This window comes from Notamacropus eugenii, chromosome 4 (genome assembly GCF_028372415.1).
Source record: "Notamacropus eugenii isolate mMacEug1 chromosome 4, mMacEug1.pri_v2, whole genome shotgun sequence".
NCBI lineage: Eukaryota > Metazoa > Chordata > Mammalia > Diprotodontia > Macropodidae > Notamacropus > Notamacropus eugenii.
In genome coordinates, this window is record NC_092875.1 from 467,826,125 (window position 1) to 467,841,175 (window position 15,051).

At 39.1% G+C, this 15,051-nt stretch overlaps 1 protein-coding gene across 6 annotated transcripts in view; it reads right to left on the bottom strand.

Annotated features, from left to right (window-relative positions):
• Positions 1 to 15,051, bottom strand: part of GFM2 (GTP dependent ribosome recycling factor mitochondrial 2) — a 70,305-nt gene that overhangs the window by 26,194 nt on the left and 29,060 nt on the right. For 4 of the 6 annotated variants that reach the window (XR_011966509.1, XR_011966508.1, XM_072606349.1 and 1 more), the window contains exons 13-16: positions 11,823 to 11,963; positions 11,640 to 11,739; positions 4,503 to 4,692; positions 2,792 to 2,868 (exon numbers count right to left, since the gene is read on the bottom strand). Coding sequence is in view for 4 of the 6 variants with exons in the window: in XM_072606349.1 (XP_072462450.1) it covers positions 2,792 to 2,868; positions 4,503 to 4,692; positions 11,640 to 11,739; positions 11,823 to 11,963 (508 nt within the window). In the remaining 2 variants the exon portion in view is untranslated. Of the gene's footprint in view, positions 1 to 2,110; positions 2,344 to 2,791; positions 2,869 to 4,502; positions 4,693 to 11,639; positions 11,740 to 11,822; positions 11,964 to 15,051 lie in introns of those variants that run through there. The other 2 variants (XM_072606351.1, XM_072606352.1) reach the window with 1 other exon arrangement.

The window sequence follows — 15,051 nt, forward strand, 5'->3', positions numbered from 1 at the left end:
TGGAAAATAACAATGTAAATTGGGTATATATTTTTTCCAAGTAAAGTCGAAAAGACCTTTAACAGGAACATTCGCTTAGTTTAAATTTTCTTCTCCGATAGACACCTACTAGCAGTGCGATGCAGGGCAAGCCACTTAAGCTGTGTGTGCCTCAGATGACTGCCTGGGATGGAGTTACTCCGGTGAGATCTCTGCTGGGGCAGCAGTGGGTTCCCATAAGCTGACACAAACACTGCTTCTTCCCTTACTTGTGTACACAGAGCTTTATAGTTTACAAAATGCTTTCCTTACCACAACTCGGCTAGGCAAGGCAGCGAGGGGGCCCAGAGGATAGAGTGATAGGCCTGAAGTCAGGAAGACCTCATCTTCCTGAGTTCAAATCTAGCTCCAGACACTTACTAGCTGGGTGACCCAGGGCAAGTCACTTAGCCCCATTTGCTTCAGTTTCCTCATCTGTAAAGTGAGCTAGAGAAGGAAATGGCAAATCGCTTCAGTATCTCTCTTCACCAAGAAAATCCCAAATGGGGCCAGGAAGTCAGACACAACTGAACAACAGCAACAAAAGGTAGGTATGATATTAACCTCATTTTACTAATGAGGAAACCGTGGCTCAGAGAAATTGCACAGGCTGCTCAAGGTCACAAACATACTGGATAACTTCAAAGGACAGTGCAGTTTTCGCTACAATACAAGGCCTCCCAATTAGGAAACTCATGAAAATTATGAAATCAAAAGGAAAGGAAGGTACATACCAAATGGTAAAGAAAATAATTAAGAGGAAGTTTATAATGAGGTATAATTATTCTTTAAAAAATAAGCAACAAAAAAAATCCCCCACAACAGAAGTGACGTATCTAAGGCGTTATTCCTTTCAGATGAGCAGCCTTTGGATGCTATTCCAATGTACTATTCCAATGTACTATCACTGATTAAAACATTTCTGGAACTCCAATTTTGGAATTACCTTCAGAATTCACAGCATATTCTTTTTAATATCCTTTTCAAATGAATGGTGACTCTTCAGCTGTGGAGGGTGACTGATTTTTGTCAACATACCTGCTAAATGAGGTGAGTGACCAAGCTGAGCAACCCCGTTTTTGTTTGGAAAACAAGAACCACCTGTGATTACGAATGAGTGAGACAGAGTCACGTGGCCTGTAAACAGGCTCTAAAGGAGTTTCTAAAACGTTTTAAGCAATGACAGCGCATTAGAATAAGGTGTAGCCTCTCAATGGGATCATTTTAGAAGTCAACAGCTGCAGAAATGCTGGGATGTTACTATCGCTGCTATGACGACTTCTGTGGCTGAGACCTCCTTAGCACGGGAAGGTGTAAATCCTCTATTCACAACAATACAGAGTAAGAGTTATGATGCACTTAAAAAATCATTTACTTATAGTCATGCATCTGTATGTATAGTCACACATCACGTATACACAGATACATGCATATACCTGACGTTAAGAATATTAAATACGTGACTTCTACTCAAAATCACAGAATTTAAGATTTGAAAGGAACCTCAGAGGCCATCTAGTCCCACCTATAACTAATTAAGAATCCTCTCTACAACACGTGACTAGTGTACATACATCCTTTGCCCTAAGACCCAAAAGGGAAGGGGAATCCACTGCCTTCCCAGGCACTTTGGGCAGCTTTTAACACTTACTGATACTGAGCTGCAAATTCCCCCCCTGCAGCATCTAGCCAGACCGCTCTTCCAGTCCTTGAAGATAATTGTTATGAGTTCCACCTCAGGCCAAATCTCTACTTCATTCAAACTGGGAATTCTCTTATTTAAACAAGTTACATATGGCATGAAAATAAAGATCTTCACCATCCTGGCAGCCTCACTGTGGACAATCTACTGCTTTCAGAAATGAACACCCATTACTCATTAGAAACAATTTCCCTCACACACACGCACGCACGCACACTGACACACATGCGCGCGCACACGTCCATTTGGAGGTGTTCTGATTAGAATACTTAATCAAAGTTCACTCCCTTCAAGTGCCAACATATTAATTATTCTTGAAGAAATTCTTTCTAAAATATATTACAAATGACATTGCTTTTTTAAAACTGAAGACACCAGATACAACTTAACTTTTTCTAGATGAAAATGCTTGTTGAATCGGGTCATTCATAGCACAGCATGTACATTTATGTATCAGGGTTCTGGCTTGACTTTTGAGCTTCACTGGCTACTTCTCTCTTTGTCAGGCTGGTGACTTCCCTTCTCACTGACGTAACTGTGCTTGCTTCTAACAGATTTCTAGTTTTCTGGTTCTAATCTTGTGAGCACGTAAACCAGAAAATGAAACTTGAGAGCCTTGTGATCTGAGAACAGATAATTGAGAGGTCGTTTCAAAAACTCCTTCCAGTTGGCTAACATGACAGAAAGGGGGAGAAACTGTGGAAAAATTGGGACACTAATGCATTGTTGGTGGAGTTGTGAACTTGTCCAACAATTGTGGATACCGTCTACCAACATTTGTTAGGACAAAAGAATAGAACACACACTTCTGAATTATCCCACAAATGAAGGGATGAAGTAGGCAAGCCGCCCGCAGATAAGCTTATCTAAAAAAAAAAACTACTTCTGACTGTAGCACTGTACCTAACCAAGAAACATACTGAACAGAAATTTACAACATAAAAAACAAATCAGACTTCTTTTACCTTTCAACGCGGCAGAGCCGTAATATGCTTTACATACCCTTTTTTATAACAAACACCACTGTAAATTATCATTTACATGAGTTTTAAAAAGTAGAAACATGCTTACTTGTCCAGAGTCAGGATCCAATCGTACTTTTAAACTGGGATCTTCACGCTGAAGGCAGTTCAATGCTCGATCCAGTTCTATGTACAGATAAATGTTAACATTTTGTGAGATACTTACAAAAGTAATCAACTCAAGACAGGCAGACATGCAAAAAAGTGTAAAAGGTGAATCAAACAAAGGTTCGATCAAGAAGGAAAAGAGAGCGAAGCTAAAACAGAAAGAGACGGCGGCGGAGGGGCGCAGACCATTCGTGCCAAATGTGCCTACAGCGATGAACTGATGCTGTGTTTCAAAGAAATGCCCTCCGCTTTAAAAAGAAAACGTCTGTGTCCTTTGTCATACAATGTGTCCAAGTACAACCATGTATAACTGATTAACAAAGAGCTAATGTAACCTCCTCACTTACTCTTTTAAGTGGTTCCTTCATGATACAAAAATGAAAGGCTTCTACGTATCTTCCTTAAAAACCAGCCCACTGCCTTGCATTTAATAGGAACTTCATTAATGGTTACTGCCCTAAACTCTATGCTATATTTTAAGTACCTAATAAATATCTAGTAAGAATATTTATGACATTCAGTAAAGTATTTGTAAAAATTTAAGTGCCTATTCATCTGCAAGATACTGTGTAACTTAGAATCTGGTCCCACTGGCTAGGGGAAAAATTTTAAAAAGGTGAGATTATTTAAACTACTAAGACTGATTCATACAGTTTATAAATTAGTTTTTTACACAGTTCTATTAAAAATAAGTTTCTAAAATATTCTGAGCAGTGGTAGTATAATCACAGTAAACGTACAGCCACTTAGTGTGATTATTCTAAAAGACGACACACATGGATACTACTATTATAAAAAAAACAACATACTGGACAAGCTGATCTCTAAGATTTTTTCAGTTCTAATGATCTGTGGTCTGTGCCAGCTACTGCAGGTGATATAAAGTTAAATAAACATAGCTCTTGCCCTCAGAAAATTTATACTCTAATGGGACTATACCAAAAAAAATGGACATTTATAAAGAAAATATGTTGCATAATGCGAATATGTATCCAGGCTGTAAAACAGCATTTGGAATCAAGCAAATCCTGCTAAACTCTTATTATTAAAGGTCATAAATTATGGTATCTACTAAGGTTCTTAAGAAGTTCAAGTAAGATAATACACAGAACGCTCCTTGTAAACTTGAAAGCACTACGTAAGTGCCACGTATTACTTTCATCATCAGTATTTACTAGTCTTGTTCTAATGACAAACCATGCGCGTTTGTTACCCCACAAAAATGTTCTGCACCATATTCTGCTGAAGGACCAACAAGGCAACTAAAGCCCGATCTGGGAGGAGACTAGCAGGATCTCCGTGACCTCTTCAATAGTCAGAAAAACGAGCTGGGCTGCGTGAACGGCCAGGCCATTATCCTGGAGAGCAGTCTGGCCCATCTGCCCAACGCCCCATGGAGAACGCCACACACAAGCAAAAATAAAGAAATCAGCGGTAAGGGAAGAGATGATTTTAAATACACAATGCAAAATAATCCAACAAGTAGAACAGTCAGCCAAGTTTAAATAAGACTAATGCCAAGACATTTCAGAATCAGGTCTGTTTTCTACATGAGAACATTTAAAGCCACATCGTGTCTAAACCTACACATGGAATACCCAGTGTTTCACATTAATCACCGGGGCAAATTACACCAACAACTGCATCTCTACCTGGCTGTTTGGCCACTGAAGGGGGTTCTATGGTACAAAAAAAGACAGGCTCTGGGATCTCTACCCCGGCCAACAAAAGGTTCTCTGTTTCCATGTGTTTTCTGTGTGTTTTTCCTTCATTCCTTCCAGCTCTACGGGCTGCAGCTAACGCTGAGGCCTTGGATGAAACAATGGTATCCCCGGTGGAAGTCTGCAAAAAACCAAAATATCGTGCAGCAAGACTTAGTGAAGTAGGTTATGGGAGGAACAACACGCAGATACATATAACCAGAGTGATGAATGAACATTTGTTCATCCATGAGTACAGTCTGATTTTAAAAGAATTCTAATCATAATTGTTCAAAGTATATTCTCAGCTGGCACATTTGCAAAGGGCTCCAGCTTCTTTAGTCTAACTCAATAAAAAACTGCATAACTCCTAATATTTGTGGGCTCTCTTGTGGTCAGGCAATCTGTGGACAGATCTAACTCCCTGGGAGCAGTCACATGTTACGCTTTTATTTCCCAGAGCTAGACAAGGATAGAGACTCAATGGGTGGTAACAAAGTAAAAGGTATGTTTTTTTATAAGATCAAGTACATCCACTAATAGGTTTGGACAGCATCAGTAAAGGCCAAAGTTGTATAAATCAAAGGTAAACTGTCTCTTGCTTGAAATTTTTTCCTGATTTTAGTAAGGCCAGCAAAGACTTGACTTACATGAAAAAGAAACAAGGAAAATGAGTAAATGCCTTGGGACATCCTGCAACATCAGAAACAAAAGATCTGTAAGTTTTTAATATGTTTCTGTGTAGTGAAGCTGGTGCAATTCTGTTTAGGTGTAGGCACTGTAGACAGGAGGACAAAAAATGACCAAGTCCTTGCCCTTAAAGAGCTTATATTCTATCAGGGAGAAACAACATGCACACAAAGTAAATATCAAAGGGTTAGAATTAAGGAATAAGATTTTATCCAAAATGTTTATGTGGGGTTCTAATTAGATGAATATTTAAAGGCACATAGCAGAGGAAACATGCACAAAAACTGCCTACAAATCAAATGTGCTATGATATACCCTTCTCTGTCCAGACAAATCAAACATAATAGTGTATTGTGGCTGGAAAGGCCTTGGAGATCATCATGTTCAATCTCTTCATTTTATGTATAGGGAAACGGAGGTCCAAACAGATTAAGTAATTTATTTAAGTTCACAAAGCAAGTTAATGCCAGAGATGAGACAAGAATTTAGCCTCACAGTCCAGTCTCTTTCCATTCTATTACCATACTGTCTCTTCTAAGTAATGTATCTTTTCTATCAGGAAATATTTCTACTCTAGGATTTTTTTTTTAAATCATGAGAATGGAATATCAAAATTTAAATAACCCTAATATGCCTATTCTGTTGAATGAAATATCTCAACAATGTTTAATGATATTTATCTAAGAGTACACATATGCAAGACTAGGGTCAACCCTCTCTCTTACAATTATGAAAGTTGTAAGAATAAATAAAACATCAGATTCAATAAAATTCTCATAATGAAAATAAAGGAAACCTAAGTCCCAAATTCTTCAATTAAATTCAATAAACATATCTTAGGTACTTGCTACGTAGAAGGTAATCAGGTAGGCCAATGATTAAGAAACATGTTTCCTAGACAGGTTAGTATTCGAGTCAGTACAAAAACTGTTAATCAGAATTCTAGTGGATAGATGACTAATGTTCATGTTTATATTTATAAAAGTTATTTATATATATTTGAAAAATCCATCTGCAGATATGTCATTTAAATATTTTATTTGCTTATAAATTTGTAAAGACCTAATACTACAGCAGAGGAGAAACAGCCTCTGGTGGCAATACCCTTATGATCTTTGAAACAGGGCTATTTTCTTTTCAAAGTTGATCTGAATTTCCCAATAAAGGTCTGTAATTCTACAAACTCTCCTTTTCTAGAGAACTGTTAGGGGTTCTTGTCTATTAAGTCATTGGGAGAACATCCTAAGTGACAGCATCTTATTTACTTTTGTGCCAGTCCTAGCAGCTGGCACATTATATTTCAGCACTTAATAATTGTTTTTTGCACAGGATTAAACAGTTTAACATTTAACCATTCAACAAATACTTATTAACACTTAGTCCATGCACCCCAAGAGTCTGTAATCTAGTTAGAACTGTAAAAACAAACTTTTGGAGCCGTCAGTCTTAAAGACCCTGGGGGAATTGAGCAGTTGATCTGGGTCTCATTTCTTAGTGGCAATCCTGGAGTGAGGAGGAGCACTGGCGTGGTGGAGCTGGTGGTGGCTGTGGAGAAGGAATCCTACTTGTACTTCCAGGGCAGAAAAAAGTGCTTGTGGTTGCTCACAGACCAGGGCACAGGCCAAGAGAGGAGTAAACTCCTCTCCCTTGATTGTGCCACCCTGGAGGAACTGAGAACTTACAGGTTCCCTAGAGATATCTCAGAGAACAGCTGCACAAAACCTCTGAAGCCTGGGGTAGTATACCCTCCACTTGACAAAGGACTCTAAAGTTAACTGGCTGGGAAAATGCCCAAAAAAGGGGAAAAAAAATAAGACTAGAGAAGGTTACTTTCTTGGGGAACAGGTATTTTCTTCCATTCTTTCTGATGAGGAAGAACAATGCATACCATCAGAGGAAGTCAAGTCTTCCAAAATCTCCAAAATAAACATGTAGTGGTCTCAGGCCATGGAAGAGCTCAAAAAGGATTTTGAAAATCAAGTAAGAGAGATGATGGAAAAATTGGGAAGAGAAATGAGAGAGATGCAAGAAAATCATGAAAAGCGGGTAAACAGCTTGCTAAAGGAGATCCAAAAAAATGCTGAAGAAAATAATACCTTTGAAAATAGACTTACCCAAAAGGCAAAAGAGGTCCAAACAGCCAACAAGAAGAATGCTTTAACAAGCAGAATTTGTCAAATGGAAAATTTCTGGAAGTTCAAAAGCTCACTGAGGAAAATATTCTTTAAAAATTAGAATGGAAGTCAAAGTAGAAAGATGGACCTCTAGAAGCTCCCCCACACAGCCCATAAAATGCCTGTAAAAATGACTCTAAACAAATTCTAGAGCAGCGGAAACCACAAAACGACAGAGTGAAAGAGATTTCCAGCCCAAGACAGCCTGGAAGGCCAAAAGGAAAAGTTTATTGTACTGGGTGCAGAGTGGAGCCCAGCCCAGCATGGGTCTTGGGGCACAGCAGGGATAGGACCCAGAACAGGTCTCATGATGCCACCAGCAGTAGCTGCGGTCCCCAGATTGCTCAACCCACAAACACCACAGACAGCTTCAAAGGTCAGTGGGAGGGTTCCTTCACCAAGGAAAAGGAACGTGGGCAGCAGCTACTGTAGTACCAGCATCCATTTTTGGAGCCCTCCACCAAAAGCCCCTGGGGGAATTGAGCAGCTGATCTAATCTCAGCCCTGAGTGGACACCCTTTCCTCCCCCCTAAAGCCCCTGGGGGAATTAAGCAGCTGATCTGAATCAGCTTCAAGCCTGGCCCTGGGATGGGGAGGAGCAGAGCGCTGGCTTGGTGGAGCTGGAGGTGGTTGTGGCGAGGGAATTCTACTCATAGATTCTGAGCAGAAAAGTTTTTGGTTGCTCCCAGACCAGAGCACAGGTCAGGAGAAGAGGAAACTCCTCTCCCTTGATTGTGTCACCTCGGGGGAACTGAGATCTTACAGGTCCCCAGAATATACCCTCCTCTTGACAAAGGATTCAAAAGTCAAGTAACTGGCTGGGAAAATGCCCCAAAAAGGGGAAAAAATAAGACTATAGAAGGTTACTTTCTTGGTGAACAGGTATTTTCTTCCATCCTTTCCAATGAGGAAGAACAAAGCATACCATCAGAGGAAGTCAAGGCTTCTGCATCCAAAACCTCCAAAATAAATATGCAATGGTTTCAGCCCATGGAAGGGCTCAAAAAGAATTTTGAAAATCGAATAAGAGAGGTGGAGGGAAAACTGGTAAAAGAAATGAGAAAGATGCAAGAAAAGCATGAAAAGCGAGTCAACAGCTTACTAAAGGAGACCCAAAAAAATGCTGAAAAAGTAACACCTTTAAAAATAGGCTAACTCAATTGACCAAAGAGGTCCAAAAAGTAACGAGGAGAACAATGCTTTAAAAAGCAGAATCAGACAAATGGAAAAGGAGGTTCAAAAGCTCCCTGAAGAAAATAGTTCTTTAAAAATTAGAATGAAGCAGAGGGAAGTCAATGACTTTCTGAGAAACCAAGAAATTATAAAACAAAACCAAAAGAATGAAAAAACAGAAGACAATGTGAGATATCTCATTGGAAAAACAACTGACCTGGAAAATAGATCCAGGAGAGAAAATTTAAAAATTATGGAACTACCTGAAAGCCATGATCAAAAAAGTCTTTCACATCTTTCACGAAATTATCAAGGAAAAGTGCCCTGATATTCTAGAATCAGAGGGTAAAATAAATACTGAAAGAATCCACAGATCATGTCCTGAAAGAGATCCAAAAAAAAAAAAACCTCCTAGGAATACTGTAGCCAAATTCCAGAGTTCCCAGGTCAAGGAGAAAATATTGCAAGCAGCTAGAAAGAAACAATTCAAGTACTGTTTCGGAAATACAATCCAGATAATACACAAGAACTAGCAGCTTCTATGTTAAGGGATCTAAGGGCTTGGAATATGATATTCCAGAAGTCAAAGGAGCTAGGATTAAAACCAAGAATCACCTACCCAGCAAAACTGAGTATAATACTTTGGGAGAAAAAAAATGGAATTTCCATGAAATAGAGGACTTTCAAGCATTCTTGTTGAAAAGCCCAGAGCTGAAGAGAAAATGTGACCTTCAAATCAAGAATCAAGAGAAACATGAGAAGGTAAACAGGAAAGAAAAGCCTTAAAGAACTCATTAAAGTTAAACTGTTTACATTCCTATATGGAAAGATGTTCACTTGTAATTCATGAGACCTTTTTCAGTATTAGGGAAGTGAGAGGGAGCATATATATATATATACACACATATATGTATATATGTGTGTAAGTATGTATAGCATGTGTATATGTGTACATCATATATGTGCAGGTATGTATATGTACATGGGTGTATATGTGTATCTATATAGATATAGACAGATAGATAGATAGATAGAGGGCACAGGGTAAGCTGAATATGAAGAGAGAATACCTAAAAAACCCAAAAATACTGTTGAATGGAATGTACTAGGAGTAAGAGAAAGGGAGAGGTAGAATGTAGCAAATCATCTCACATAAAAGAGGGAAAAAAGAGATTTTACAATGGAAGGGAAGAGGGGGAAAATGAAAGGAAATAATTGGGCCTTACTCTGATGGGATCTGGCTTAAGGAGGTAATAACATACACTCCATTGGATATGAAAATCTATTTTCCCCTGTAGGAACGTAGGGGATAAGGGAATAGGAGAGGGAAGATAACAGAAGGGACAGCAAATTGGGAAAAGGGATAATCTGAAGCAAACACTATTGTGGAAGGACAGGTCAGGGGAGAGAATGGAGTAAATGAAGGGCAAGATAGGACAGAGGAAAATGTGGTTAGTCTTTTACAACATAACTATCATGGAAGTGATTTGTACTGTCACACATGCATGACCTATATTGAATCGTTTCTAAATGAGGGTGGGTGAAGAGGGAGGGAGAGAATATGGAACTCAAAGCTTTAAGAATGAATGTTAAAAATTGTTTTAGCATGCAACTGGAAATTAAGCTATATAGGCAATGGAGTATAGAAATCTATTCTGCCTTACAGGAAAATAGGGGGGAAGGGGGATAGAAGAAGGGTGGGTAATAGAAGGGAGGACACACTGGAGGAAGGAGTGGATGGGGTGCATGCTGTCCTGGGGCAGGAGGTGGGGAGAGATGGGGAGAAAATTTTGAATTCAAATTCATGTAGAAGTGAATGTTGAAAACTGAAAAATAAATAAATCATATATTAAAAAAAATTGTAAAAACAGCAAATATGCAAGACATGCTTTAGGGACAAGGATTCTGGGCAAAATGAAGAGATCTGTCCACCAGAAAGATTAATCTGGCCTCTGTGTACAGGATGGATCAAAGAAAGGGGATTGGGGGGGAGGGGTGGATGTAGGAAGTCAACTTAAAAGGATGAAAAACTACTGTAAAAATTTAGAACAAAGGTAATAAGGGCACAAATTAGAGTAGTGGCAGTTGGGGGGGTGGTAAGAATAGAAAGGAGGATGGATAAGAAATGGATTAAGAGGAAATGGATAAGAAAGACGATAGAAATGGAGATAGAACTGCTTGGCTATGTGGCAGAAAGGCTCCATGACTACCAGCAAAGGGGACTAATGAATAATGGTACGGAGAGAAAAGGGGATGGAATAGAATGGGGTCAGAATTCATGTTCAGCACTTTTTTAAATAAAAATTTTAGTAATATTTGACTGTTTTTATTACAGAGAATTTATTTCTTTCAGCCTCCAGAATCTACAGGAAGCGCTAATGTTGTACACAGAACAGCTTTTACCCAATTTTCTATTTCAAGATTTCTATTTCTATTTCTAGGCTCTCATTTGTATTTATTTTATACAGTCCTTCCAGAGGAAGGTTCATCCAAGACTACACACGTAGTGTTCATGCCACAAACTGCGGCCATTACACAGAATCAAAATGACCCTAATCAAGGCTATCACGGAGGTGCCTTCTAATACGAACTTTTTTTTTGGAATTAATAACATTAAGGGGAGGTGGTGGGAGGGAAGTACTATTTTAGTGAAATAAATGAAAACTGGTCATTTACATATGTTACACACATTTCTTGTCTGTTATCCAAAACAGTTTTTCAGCTAGAATACTCTTACCGATGAAGTTAAAAAGATAACTGTATAATCTTTAAAAGTTAGCTTTACTTGGAAATGTCTTAAGGAATTTAGCACAAAGATGAAATAATGATGTGTGAATTTGTTCTTATGTACCTTAGTTTCAACCCCACACCAAATTTTATTTAAAATATAGCTCAACAGTATTTTAATTTTAGAAACTAAATTTTAAGAACGAAAAACAATATATGGCCTTTAATATTTTATATAAACTCAAGCTAAAGATAATTTATCGAACATTTACATTGTCATTGTAGGAAGTCCATTTTTTCTGAGAGAAACCAGTCATTTACTTACCTGCTTAAGTCCAACAGTTAGCGCAATATTGCCAGCTGTCAGAGAAGGAATTTCTACATGCTGGTCAGCGAAAGGCAATAGTAAGCGGCTTATTCTCTCTCTGCAAATAAATGATTTGTGTTAGTGCTATACTCTTAAGGAAATTAGGAATTGTTTTAGAAAGCAATCAGAGATTTTACTCACGTGTAGTTTCCATTAATGTTATGGACTGCTGACTGGGGTTTCATTGTACCAGAATAAATGCGCATGAAAACTAGAGGCCCACGTTGTTTGTCATGGAGAACTTTAAATGCCAAGGCACACAAGTCATCTTTATACCACTGCCTATAGAATAAAGACAGTAAGTAGATCATATAATCCCAGACTTGAAACTTTCTGACAGTTAGATTTTACAAATATTCTCCAATTTGCACCATTATTTCCCCTATTTTATTCATCACGGCAACCAAAGACTTCCTGTTTCATGTAACAAAGAGCACTCCTCATTGCTGTTCTCCCTAATATGCTCACAGATTCTTTGTCACTTATTTCCAAATATAAGATTCCTCCACTATTTACAAAGGGTGGGATGGGACCCCAGAGGCATCTAGTTCAATTCCTTTATTTTACAGATAAGGAAATGGAGGGAGGCCAAGGTGGTGAAGCAACTTGCCAAAGGTGACATGAGGAGTAAAATTTGAACACAGGTCCTTCTACTCCAGTTGGTGCTCCTTCCACTGAATCGCACTAGAAGCATTTAGGTATTTCATGGATAGCACATTTATTATTCCTATCCCTTACCAGCTCACTTCTTTATCAATCATACATGTCCTAAAGAATGCCTAAAACAGGGGTGGGAAACCTGTGGCCTTCAGGCCACATTATGGCCTAGCTCAAGTGCAGTCCTTTGACTGAATCCAAATCTCACAGAACAAATCCCCTTAGTAAAAGGATTTGTTCCGTAAAACTCAGACTCAGTCAAAAGGCTACACCCAAGGACCTAGAAGGCCAAATGTGGCCTCAAGGCCAGGGTCCCTATCCCTGATTTAAAATAGTAAGCAATTATCTTTGATACCGTGCTACATGGCTTACTTCAGTCGGTCAGTAGCATTGATTAAATGCCCACTATGTGCTAGGCACTGCCTTAAATGCTGGGAACTTACAATTTTCCTTCGTTGGGGTGAGAATAAGATAAAGGTGACGTGCACCACAGGTCATGGAAATGACTGCTACTAACATCTCCCCTTATTATTACCATACAGTTTGAGAAACCCAGAATCCAATCCAGAAGTTCTCTAGTCTTGAAGCAACTATGATCAGCTCTTAGCCAGCCTAGGCTGTAACTGCTAGCACCCCCACTCTGTCCTTCCCCTCTACCCAAAGTGTTGGGACATAGGCGTTACTGAAACTGCTCCTGGAAACTGAAGAGAGTAAAGAGATTCCAACATCAACACAGGATTGGAGCTGGTGGGTAACCAGAAATTATTTACTCTATGATGAATATGTTTAATGCTCTGCTCCTCAACAGCACCCTGTTTTTACTAATATAAGCTTTTTTTTTTTTTTTAACCACGGGGAGAAAAAGGGACTTGAAAAATGCTGCATATGTTTAAAGACTGAATGTTACAAAAAAATGAAAATTAGCTAAAGACATGAAAGTTATTTTATAGTAAACTGTGTGTGGAAATATTATTGGTTGATTAGAACAAAAGTCAGAGTTAATACCAAATTAGAAGAAAAAGTAAGGATGACAAGACATAGCCCCAACCCAACAAAATGAATATTCTGAGAAGTTTAGAATATGGAAAATAAGTGCTCCAAATGGTTTGCAAACTCTATTAATTAGCATTAATATTTGATCTAATTACTCAGTGGAGGAAAGCTGATAGCCAAGGATAACACCAGTTTAAAGGAAGAGAATGGAAAATTATAAGCATTATTGCTCCACAAAACAGAGGATAAAATAAGTCAGCAGAAAGCTTGGTATGACATTCAACTAAGCCAAATGAGCCTGGGTGGAACTGGAACTGGAAAGACAGATTTGTTGGTGCTCTTATAGAGATCTATCATCATTTTGAATATATGTGTATTCTAACATCTTAGTACCTGATTTGGAAATGGAATTTAAGAAGATGAAGGTTGGCATATATTAATATATACAGAAGAAAACTGTGCTGAAAGTACTCCTTTTAAAGGCAATCAGAAATCTATTTTCAAAATATGCTTGAGGCCGTTTCACATTCCATGGACACCGGTGTCCATTCTGACTCTGCTATCCCTTGCTCTGGCTACATGACTTGTCCACCTCCCTTCCCAAGTGCACATTTCCTGAACAGCAGCTTTCATGTTACTCCTTACAGTCAAACTGACATTAGTGATACACTGAGGACTCTCAGTCAATTGCACTTTGTATTCCTTGGGAATTATGGTGTTTCATGATTTGCAAAACATAACACATAACAGGATAATTTTATGTGTCAGGGTCAAAAACATTTTCTTTAGGTCAGGGAGCAGTACAGCATCACTGAAGGTACTGTACCAGAATTACAAAGAACCCTAGAGCTCTGGCCCCAAGCCCAGCCAAATAGCTGTAAAAATATCTCTAAACAAATTGTGGAGCAGCAGAACCCACAGAAGGACAGAGTAAAACAAATCTCCAGCCCAAGACAGCCTGGAAGTATCTGTTGTGCCATGCAGGGGGCAGGGCGCAGTCTAGTGTGGGAAGCACTGGCACAGGCAGGACCTGAGCAGGCCTTGGGGAGACTGAACCTCTTGCACCTGTGGCAGTTTCCAGGCTTCAGGACCCCAAATGCTGAGGACAAATGGGAAGGTCAGTGGAAAAAGCCTGTGGGACCAGTGTGGGAGAGTGGAGTGGTCTGGTCTCAGCCCAGGGTGGCAGAGGCATAAGGGAGTGGAGGAACCTACAGTAGGCACAGCAGCAGCAGGGGCAGAGATAGCAACTGTTTCTGGAATTCTAGGCCCACAGATAGTGGGGGAATCGAGAGGCTGACCGTACAACCCCCACTCCCACTGGAAGCAGAGATCTACCTCGACAAAGAGCTCAAAAGTCAACTAAACGGCGGGGGAAATGAGCAAAAACCTAAAAAAGAATCAGACTATAGAATCTTACTCTGGTGAAAAGGAAGACCAAAGCATGCCAACAGAAGACAACAAAGTCAAAGCTCCTCCATCCAAAGCCTCCAAGAAACATATGAGTTGGTCTCAGGCCATGGAAGAGCTCAAAAAAGGATTTTGAAAATCAAGTTAGAGCAAAAATTGGGAAGAAAAAGATAGTGATACAAGAAAATTATGAAAAACGAGTCAATTGCTTGCTAAAGGAGACCCAAAAAAAGGCTGAAGAAAATAACACTATAAAAAAATAGACTAACCCAAAGGACAAAAGAGATCCAAAAAGTCAACGAGGACAAGAATG